Genomic DNA, 11,471 nt, shown 5'->3' on the forward strand with positions numbered 1-11,471 from the left:
GCCCAGCCGCTTTTGCATATTTTCTACAATGAGTATGTGTTACCTTTACAATGAAAAATAAATAAAATAAATATAAAAAAATAACATAAATATCTATTAAAAAATAGAATTACTTCTCTGCAGCATTCACAATAATATAAATAAATAAAAATAAAAAATAGAATCATCAGACTATACTCTTTTAAAAATAGAATGACTGGGGGCAGTGGCTCACACCTGTAATCCCAGCACTTTGGGAGGCCAAGGTGGACAGATCACATGAGGTCAGGAGTTTGAGACCAGCATGTCAAACATGGTGAAACTCCATCTCTACTAAAAACACACAAAAATTTTTCAGGCATGGTGGCAGGCACCTGTAGTCCCAGCTACTTTGGAGGCTGAGGCACAACCATCGCTTGAACCTGGGAGGTGGAGGTTACAGTGAGCAGAGAGCCACTGCACTCCAGCCAGGGAGACACAGAGAGACTCTGTCTCAAAAAAAAAAAAAAAAAAAAAAAAAAAAAAGGTGGGCGGGGGGGCAACCTGTTTTCAGAATTTTAACCTCTCCATGTTCTTATTAATATTGTATTTAGTTTATGTAAATCAGAAGCCAGCCCCATCCCAACCTCCCTGCACCAAACACAAAAATGGAAACATCAAAATAAAATAAAAAGGGCCAGGTAAATAGCTGTGAAATTCTTAACATGACTAATCTAACCCAGGTTCTCACAAGTACCCCATGTAAGTAGAAAACTGACAGACTAAAATTCACATCAAACTTTTTCAGCCTTTTCCATTTTAAATTTAAAATAGAAATAATAAATATTCCTTGTGACCAATATTTATCTTTATTTCTAAAACCTAGCACAATGCTTAGTTCTTTGTAGATATTTAGTGTGTGATAAATAAAAAAAAATATGAGATAGAATGTAAAATTGTAAATTAGTAAAACAGCAGAAAAAATTTGAAAGGAATAACTTAAAAAATAATTTTTCTAAAAAATTCAAGCCCTAAACCGCACATATATAAACAGGCTACCTAGCAACTGAGTAGTTACACTGAATACAGATGATACGAACAATGTTTCTAATATTAGCTATGTATAAATCCTGTAAAAGGAAGCCTTAAAATTATATAAAGTTATTAATATCAGAAAGAAATAACAAATTAGCTGCCTCTCAAGCTCCTCAAGAAACTCCAAATGAAATCATGGATACTTTTAGAACTAATGAAAAACTTAAAATACCAAAAAGACATTTTAATTTGCTTGTTACATAAATAATAGCTATGCTGCATGCAAGCACAGAAAATGATATAAAAGAATGGACAAACCTGCAAATTACCCCTTCCAATGAATCCTAGAAGCAACTGGATCTGAATTTGAGAGAGTTTTACCCATACTGGACTTTCAGAATAGCAGACTGACAGACAGTCAAAGAGCAGCATCATATCCTCTAAAAGCTATCGCAAAGGAAAAAAATTGAGAAATAAAAACATTCAGTTTTTCAATTTACTGATGATCAATTTTCCCCAACATTAATACAAACCACAAATATTTCAAAAACTTGTCCAATGTTCAGCTGACAAAAGCCAAAAGAATCATCCTAGGAATAGCTAACAAAATCTGTGACTATTCATCACATCTTACCCTTGTTTACTGAATCTGATTAAGCATTAATGCTCTAAAGGGGGGGGGGTGCAAAATTTTTCTTTGAATAAAGTTCTTAACTACCCAAACTATAATTTTAAAGAGATATTACTGTACCTTCTCAGTCCACATGTTTGAATTAACTAGTCCCTCTGACTGAAGAAAGTCCTGTATGATCAGCATTAGTCGGAAGGCATTTTCAGCAGTTACTGGATTAGTTTTTGCTTCTCTGTTTTCTGAGACTGCCCATTCTAACATCTTTTGGAGCAAACTAAACGGAAAACAAAGTCCTCTTAAAACCATTGTGAGTGGCCGGGCGCGGTGGCTCAAGCCTGTAATCCCAGCACTTTGGGAGGCCAAGACAGGCGGATCACGAGGTCAGGAGATCGAGACCATCCTGGCTAACAGGGTGAAACCCCGTCTCTACTAAAAATACAAAAAACTAGCCGGGCGAGGTGGCGGGCGCCTGTAGTCCCAGCTACTCGGGAGGCTGAGGCAGGAGAATGGCGTAAACCCGGGAGGCGGAGCTTGCAGTGAGCTGAGATCGGGCCACTACACTCCAGCCTGGGCGACAGAGCGACAGAGCGAGACTCTGTCTCAAAACAAAAAAACAAAAAAACAAAAAAACAAAAAACCATTGTGAGCTTAGAAAAATAGTAGGACATTAAAAACAAAACAAAACAAAACAGCTTGAGAGGCAGCATTGTATCTCTAAAGATATGCTATCTCTAGCAGGTATCTCTAAGACTATGTAAACAGAAATTTTTTTTTTTTTTTTTTTTTTTGAGACGGAGGTTTGCCCTTGTTGCCCAGGCCGGAGTGCAATGGCATGATCTTGGCTCACTGCAACCTCTGCCTCCTGGGTTCAGGTGATTCTCCTGCCTCAGCCTCCTGAGAAGCTGGGATTACAGGCATGTGCCACCATGCCCGACTAATTTTTGTATTTTTAGTAGAGACGGGGTTTTGCCATGTTGGACAGGCTGGTCTTGAACTCCTGACCTCAGGTGATCCACCTGCCTCAGCCTCCCAAAGTGCTGGGATTATAGGCATGAACCACCATGCCAGGCCTGTAAATGGAATTTAACAATAATGGAGAAACAGTGAAATGTTTGGAGTATTTATCTTTAATAAACATAGTATTAAAAGTCAAAAGTTTCCTGTTTTACTTGCCTATAAAAAAGCTATGACAATAATTCACATTCCATCCTTCATAAGATACTTAAATTGTTTCTTTAAAGCTGGAAATTGGCAAGGTTAGGGAAGAAAGCCTTATTATGCCTTACAGAGGGTTTTGCCCTGTGGGAAAATGATGCAATACTTTCCTGGTGTGCTACCACTACAGAGTCCTATTATCTACAGCAGGGGTGTCCAATCTTTTGTCTTCCCTGAGCCACACTGGAAGAAGGATTGTCTTGGGCCACACATAAAATACACCAATAATATTTTAACGATATGTTTTAACAATAGCTGATGAGCTTAAAAAAAAAATCACACAAAAAAATTCATAATGTTTTAAGAAAGTTTATGAATTTGTGTTGGGCCACATTCAAAGCCATCCTGGGCTGCATATGGCCTGCAACCTGTGGGTTGGACAAACTTGATCTACAAGGAACCCTAAATCCTTCAGAGAAATAATTATCATGAAAACCCAACTCCCTTCTCTTAGCACGGAAACACTCAAATTTGGACAAGCCTGTAGAAAACAATGTATCAAGTCCTCAAATACTGCAGGAAAACAGTTTAAACAAAAAATCTGTAATCACTTACAATCCAAATTTACTTAAGACTTAAACCTCCTCATATTGGAATGAGTTTGGGATTCCTCTTTAGATCCTACTAGTATGGCAAAAGACAGGAAAAGGAACTGAGCACAAAGTTTCTCTTTTTCTCCCTTGCTATATCCACGGAATACTGAAAAAATTTTCAATAACTAACATTATTTTAGACTCCTGCTGTCACCAAAAGGAGGATGGAAAATCACTAACTAAATGCTTACGTTAGTTTTATTTCATCTGATGGTCGAAGTAGTTCACTGGATATTCCTGGTTTACTCAGTGCTGAAAACACTTGTCCTCGTTCAATCCACGTATCATCATCAGACTTCTCTAGTCCCTTACACATTATGTAATTCAAAATATGTGTCAGTAATTGAAGAAGCTCCTCCTCACATCTCTATGGAAAATATAAAGCAATTTTAAATAACTATTGGGTATAGTTGTTCAAAGCACATCATAAGAACCATTACATATACTAATTGTAATAATTTAACATATTTTTTAAGTGCCTTAATGAACCTGGAACTTTACTAGGCCCCAGAGATATAAGATGAGTAAGACACTAGCTTTGCTCTCAAAAAACTCACAATCTAGTGACTTCTAGGTTTCTAAACCTTAGATCATGAAACTTAGAACATGAATATAATATGAAATTGTTAACAACTGCTCACATATTTCTAAGGATTAGAAGTATATATCAGACATGAAAATAAAAACAACATTTGGAAAAATAAGCAATTTTACCTCTTGGCTTTCAAGTAAAGAGAAGTCATCACTAAAGCCCATATCATTTGTGATGCTGCTTTCTTTGTCAGAGTGCACAGAAAACGATTTAGTAGACTCTACTGGGGATGGTGTGCTAGGCAGACTGTCTGGCACTTGACTTCCACTATCACTCATTTCACATGAGTCAATTCCACTGAGGTCTAAACTCAAATGTGAAGGGTTCCTATGCCAGAATTCTTCTTGATTCTCTGATTTGAAAGACAATTCTCCCACAGAGCTATCTTCTGGAAATAATGGTATGTTTGAGTCTAAAGAGTGTCTATCCTCCAAACTCCACGGATCTGAAGACACATCAACTGAGGCAAAAGAGGTGATTTTTTCCTCATCTGTTTTTTCATCAAAGTTCTTCTTAGTATCTTCAGTTGACATATTTTTATCATTGTCTTTCATTAAAATAGCCCTACTGTGCTTATGAAGAGTATTTCCGTTTTCAAATTTTGCTTTTAAAAGAAGCCTAACTAAGGTGTCTTGCCAACCAACTTGTTGTGATATTTGATGTGCTGCATCTGGCTGGGACTGCAAAATGTGTAAAACCTGTAAAAAGATTAAGAATACAAAATTCTTCAAAAAGTACATAGCACTTTATATCAAAAATAGTCTCTTTTCAGTCATTTAATGATAAAATAATTTAATGAGAAACTATAGAAGAATATACTTTCAAAAGATTATATTCTTAGATTATAAACTATTTGGAAGACTGGCATTGTGTTTCCAACTAATCTCCATATTACTCATTGTACAGAGTAAGAGTGCACTAAAATATTTGCTGAAAGATAAAAAAGGAATATTAAAATCAATAGGATGATGGTATATATTAAATAATAGAGTAATATCCTCTCAACTAACTACTTTCCATGAGCCCCTTACATTTGTTCAGGAAATATTATTGCACACCTACTATAGGCACAGTTTTAGGTACTGGCATTAAGGGGAGTGAATAGGACACATAAGATATTTTGATAGAACCTGAGTATACCAAGGATGTTTTTCTGTCTCGTTTTTTTCAGGGAAAGTTACATTTTTTTTTTTTTTTTTTTTTCTGAGACAAGGTCTTGCTCTGTCACCCAGGCAATCTTGGTGACACAAGATCACCAATGGTACAATCTTGGCTCACTGCAACCTCTGCCTCCTAGGTTCATGCAACTCTCCTGCCTCAGCCTCCCGAGTAGCTGGGACTATAGGCACATACCACCACGCCTGGCTAATTTTTGTATTTTTAGTAGAGACGGGGTTTCACCATGTTGGCCAGGCTGGTCTCGAACTCCTGACCTCCCGTGATCCGCCTGCCTTGGCCTCCCAAAGTGCTGGGATTACAGGAATGAGCCATGGTTGCTTTTGCAAAAAGGTTTTGGTTTGGTATGTCTACACTAAAGTCTACATTGTTCAGTAAGTCTATATTATACAAACAGAACAAAAACTAAACTTTAATTCCAGAAAATGAACTTCAGCAAGATGGATGCCACTGCTTAGCCAGAATAGTAAACAGTGACATGGGAATACGTATGATCTCTACTATCCAATTGATTTCAATTTTTAGATAAAAACAAGTTCTTAAAAAGCTTTGGACATTCAGTTAAGATCTTTTAAGACAATTTTATCACAAAGCCAATAAACTTCTACGTAGATGAAAAGAACTCTAGCTTCCAGGGTTTTGAGTATCTTTCTTAACAGAAGTTTTAGCTCTGACAAATTTCAGAGCAAGAGATGAACAATGTTGGTAAGGACTTCAATATTACTAGTATTAATATATGTTAATACAGAAGGTAAGGAGTCACAATGATGTGAAGATTCTTTATTAATGCAATATCAATCAGTGAGCAACTGTTACTTTACAGGTGCAGAATATCAATTTTTTTCCTTCAAGATTAAGCTTTACTTGGCAAAGAAACTTTTCATGCTGACTTTAAAGTTTCCACAAAATATTACTTATTTTATATCTATTTTATACATAAATAATAGATAAAACCAAGCTGCACTGAGAGCTGTTTCTAATTATACGTGAAAAGGAAAGGATCAATTTATATGACCTGCTCCAAATACTCAGAGCTGAGTATATGGGGAAATAATCACTGTCACACACACTGTATAAATGTAAACTGGTACAGCTATTTTGAAGGACAATGTGGAAAAATCCATCAAAATGTAAAACATTAATACCCTTTGAAACAGCAAGTCTATTTCATGGAGTATGTCCTATAGATGTATTACCACAAATTGGAAAACATAAAAAGACATTCATAACAGCAGTTTATAACATGGAAAAGCAGGAAACAACCTAAATGTCTATCAATAAGGAACCAGATAATACTTTATGAAACAGCCATACAATGAAACACTACGCAGCCATTAAAGAGAAAAGGAAATTATACATATATATATATAAAACAAATATATATTTTTTTCTTTTCTGTTAGTTAAACAAACTATATATGTGTGTGTATATATGTGTGTGTATATATATAAACTATATATAGAGAGATCTCTTATTCTCACATATATATATATATCTCTCATAAGTATGTGACAAAATCAGGAGGTAAAATTTAAAAAAAAAGCAAGGAAGCAAATTAAATAGACAGGTCAATGGTTACTAGTGGAGGACAGAGAAAGTTATGATCTGAAAGAGGAAGACAGGGTAACTATCTCCTGACTTAGTTAAAGGTTAACTGTGTACTGAAGACAAATCATTGTTGGAATACTCATAAACAAATTATAAAAAATTATTTCCAGAAAGTTCAAAAGATTCAGAAACTCTAAAATACGGTATATGAATTAGAAATGGTCACAATCATTGAAGGTTCTTAATAAAAAAATTATTCTCTGCTAATAAATTTTTGACTCTGGAAAGAACATATTTGCAGGAGACCATGAAGAGCTAAGATAACATTCGCATGCCAATTTCTTATGATTACATGGAGTTAACTTACTTCAAAAAGAAAATTGTTTCCTTATAAAATTATGTCATTTATAAAATAAATGAAAATTTGTATCTGCTGCAAAATACTCAATGCAAAGTTATTTAGAGCATGATCACGATGCTGCTATCGTTAAAATATATCTTAAGAGTTTACTGACCTTTCTGCAGATGGCCACTCTAACATTTATATGTGCTTTGTGAGATATATATACCACAGATAGTAGATCTTTAAAATTAATAACAGGATCTATGGTAGGAAAAACAAAAAATTAAAATTAAATACGAGAGATAACCAAAGAAAGAACTGTAGATAATACTTGTATAAAATGCTGAAATAATTAATTCATTTTAAAATATGAATTATAGGTATGTTCAAATTTTAAAGAAAAAATAGGTTTAGAATGTTTGACATCCTCCTGAGTCAACCCTAAATAATTGTTCCTTTTTTTTTGATTGCTTGAACATACGGTCCATACTGCATGGCTCTTATATTATTATTTATCTTTTTATATACATGTCTTATCAATAAGATTGTAAACGAATCAAGACAAAGAACCTCATACCCCAAAATTCCCAGCATCTGACATAAATTCTACTGTCTGTCATCAAGTACTGAAAAAAATTATTTAAAAAAATTAGAAGCAGGGCATGGTGGCACGTGCCTGTAGTCCCAGCTACTTGGAAGGCTGAGGTGGGAGGATCACTTGCATCCAGTATGAGGCTACAGTGAGCTATGATCACACCTGTGACTAGCCACTGCACATCAACCTGGTCAATACAGCAAGACTCTGTTTCTAAAAACAAAAATCAAAAAACCAAAACAGAACAAACAAAAGAAACAACAAAGCTCCTTAAAGAAAAAACAATCATTTGTACTTATTTTCTGTACTGTCCTTTTCTTGTTCTGTGGACTCACTCATTAACTTAATCACTCAGTCAATAAACATTTACTGGGTAAGGAACTGTGCTATGCCCTAGGAAGACAAAAACAATAAAACTACATAAGACATGGTATCCAAGGAAGGCCCTGCTGAATCAAATAACAGATAATTTTAAAAGTAGTCTGAGAAAGGTATGAAAAAAACTTACAGGAAAAAATATTTCTTAAATATGTTAGCTTTATCAGCCTTATTCATACCTGTATTTATGATTTGATGGGTGAGGTTTTTAATAAGAGAAGTATTAATAAGTGCTTCATTAAGAAGGAGTCCCAGTCCTGAGTAGCCAACTTCTCTGAGTCGAATATGTTGTTTACTACGCTCATAAACATTCGTGCATTTCAACATTTGTTCCATAATCTGGTCACAACAAGTAATATATTCTCAATATAGAAAACTAAGAATAATTTGTCATTTAAGTTAATATTAACAATGTTAACTTATTAACATTAAATATTAATGTTAGTATTAGCATTAATATTTAATGTTAAGTATTGCTATTAACGTATAGCAATATTAACTTAGAGAATAAAATAATGCTATTACCTTACTGAATAAAATATTGCTATACTTTGTTTTTGGAGCATCATTTTATTCCTTAAGTATAAAAATCCCAGCATTAACCCATTTATGCCAGAGGGTGCAATTTTTTGAATTGCAGATGTGTGAAAAACCAGACCTTGGTGATGACCTTGAGAAGTGGGATATAAATAACTCCCATATACTTAGTGTTTCAATAATGGAACACTAGGCATAAATGAATTTAATAGGGAGGAGCACTCTGTATTACACCATAATGTAAAAATGGATTTAAGAATGAACTGGGCCAGGTACAGTGACTCATGCCTATAATCCCAGCACTTTGGGAGACCAAGGCAGGTGGATTACCTGAGGTCAGGAGTTCGAGACCAGCCTGGCCAACGTAGTGAAACCCCATCTCTACTAAAAATACAAAAATTAGCCAGGTGTGGTGATGCGTGCCTATAATCCCAGCTACTTGGGAGACTGAGGCAGGAGAATTGCTTGTACCTGGAAGCTGGAGGTTGCAGTGAGCCAAGATTATACCACTGCATTCCAGCCTAGGCGACACAGCGAGACTCCATCTCAAAAAAATAAGCAAATTTAAAAAAATAAACTGGACTGAAATGCATCTGTATTTGAATAATCGGTATGCTTAAGACTCTAGTTTAATTACATGGCAAATTAAAGAGAAATAATTTAAAATTTTGTTTCTTAATGAGAAAGGCTTAGATGGAAACAAACCATGTAGTTTGCAAGAATAAATGTGTGTCAATACACCTCTGGATCAATCTAATAATCCACTTAAGTAACAGTTATTAAAATTAAAATAATTTTCAAGGATAAGTAAACATTTGTGAAGCAACTCATCTATATATTTTATAAGTTACTGATCTCTCTGGACTTAGTTTCTTCATCTGTAAAATGATAATAGTAATAATACCCACTTCATAAAGTTATTGCAAGATTAAGTAAGCCAGTATATGAAAAGTACTTAGTGCCTGACATACAGTGGTTGCTACATAAAGTTTGCTATTATTATTAGCTGTTGAAATGTTCTGAATTGCCACATAGACCCACCAAGTCAAGAAGATGAGAGGTTTTATATTGAGGATGGTATGACAAAGTGAATATTCCACTGAGATGATTTTCAGATTATAATACAATTAGTTTTCTAACATGCAAACTACTGAAACATGAAAACTATATATAAAAATAAGTTGAATATCTTAGAGAAATAGATATAAAAATAATTTATAGTCACAGAATGGATATATTGCAAGAAAATTCATATACCCACAAATGCCCCAAAATACAAAGATGTTTAAGAAATGTTTGTACCTTAAAAATGATTTCTCTTAGTCTGTCAGAGTACTTCTGATTTAAGAGCAATGCATACAGTATGTCAGCATTTCCTGGTTCAAAAAGCAGTAAGAAAAGCTGACCTCTAGTTGGGCTGGTACGTAGGAGACTGAAGAGCACATCCAAAATTCCAAAGAGCTTTTAAAATTAAACAACACAAAACAAACCACCATATTCATATATACAAGCACAAATAAGGTCATAAGCCACAAAACAGTTATTTAATTAAATCCTATATACTTTAATGTTTTATCTTAACTTCACCATATCTGATAATGATGTCTTTTTTTTTTTTTTTTTTAATTCTTTTGAGACAGAATCTCCCTCTGTCGCCCAGGCTGGAGTGCAGTGGCGTGATCACAGCTTGCTGCAGCCTCGACTTCCCAGGCTTGTGATTCTCCCACCTCAGCCTCCCAGGTAGCTGGTACTACAGGTGTGCACCACCATGTCTAGCGGATTTTCTGTATTTTTGGTAGAAATGGGGTTTTGTCATGTTGCCCAGGCTAGTCTCAAACTCCTGGGCTCAAGCGATCCACCCAGCTCACTGCACCTGGCCTCTGATATCTTTTGAACAAGACATGTCTTTGCCTTATTCAATTTCCTTTAGTATATCCTTTCACTATTCAAATTTACCTGTTGGAACCATATCTCTCCTGCTTTATCCATATGAAAAGACATCTCCTCCATAAAGTCTTTCCTGGTCTTTGCAACATGTAACACCCTCTTAGGAAAACCTCATAGAACTTTGTATCTCTCTTATCGATATTATCATACTCTTCTTTGTTTATAGTTATTTGTAAACTTCTCTTATTGACCCCTGCCCCTATTAGCTTAAAAGAATAATTCATCATTATATTACTTGTAATGTCTAATATTATTATGTGTAAACAGTAAGTCCTCAACAAATAACTCTTTAACTGAAATAACCAAAAAAATATTGTTGGCAATGAATCATAGATATAGCTATCATGAAATAAGATGGGAATAATGGGAAGCTTTTGAAGTGGTCCAACCTTACAGCAAAATAGCCTGCATTGACTCATCTAATGCCGATAATGAAGTCATGTAACCACTGAGTACACAATAAATATTACATATACAGAATAAAATAGCCTAGTCAACATAAATCTACTTAAATTTGTGGTATTGAGGAGGTTATACCAGAAGAGCACAAAAATGGCACTAAAATGTTTTTTACCATTTAGGTTCCAGTTTCAGCTTTATCAGTTGTGTGATTTTTTAAGTCACATAATCTCCCTGAATATAAATTTCCAAAAGCGTACATGCAAAGAGTAATTACTGGTCTGTATTATGTCATAGCAGTGGTTCTCAAATTTTACCATGTGCACGAGAATAATCTGGAGGGCTTGGTTCAGCAGTTGAATCAGCAGTATATCTGCATTTCTAACAAGTTCTCAGGTAAACTTGGTTAGGGGCCAAACAATGAGAACCACTGACTTAAAGGGTAGTTCTGAGGATTAAATGGGATAATGTACGTAAAACCAAACATATATTTATAATTTACTCTTTTTTTTTTTTTTTTTTTT

At 34.7% G+C, this 11,471-nt stretch overlaps 1 protein-coding gene across 1 annotated transcript in view; it reads right to left on the reverse strand.

Moving 5' to 3' along the window:
- The window catches only part of NBEAL1 (neurobeachin-like 1), a 206,959-nt gene that overhangs the window by 71,052 nt on the left and 124,436 nt on the right, over positions 1-11,471 (reverse strand). Inside the window, exons 24-30 of the mRNA XM_011949999.1 lie at positions 9,904-10,062; positions 8,244-8,403; positions 7,264-7,352; positions 4,147-4,722; positions 3,624-3,799; positions 1,745-1,898; positions 1,312-1,440 (exon numbers count right to left, since the gene is read on the reverse strand). Coding sequence (XP_011805389.1) covers positions 1,312-1,440; positions 1,745-1,898; positions 3,624-3,799; positions 4,147-4,722; positions 7,264-7,352; positions 8,244-8,403; positions 9,904-10,062 — 1,443 coding nt within the window. The remainder of the gene's footprint in view (positions 1-1,311; positions 1,441-1,744; positions 1,899-3,623; positions 3,800-4,146; positions 4,723-7,263; positions 7,353-8,243; positions 8,404-9,903; positions 10,063-11,471) is intronic.

Source organism: Colobus angolensis, unplaced genomic scaffold, assembly GCF_000951035.1.
Source record: "Colobus angolensis palliatus isolate OR3802 unplaced genomic scaffold, Cang.pa_1.0 Scaffold30, whole genome shotgun sequence".
NCBI lineage: Eukaryota > Metazoa > Chordata > Mammalia > Primates > Cercopithecidae > Colobus > Colobus angolensis.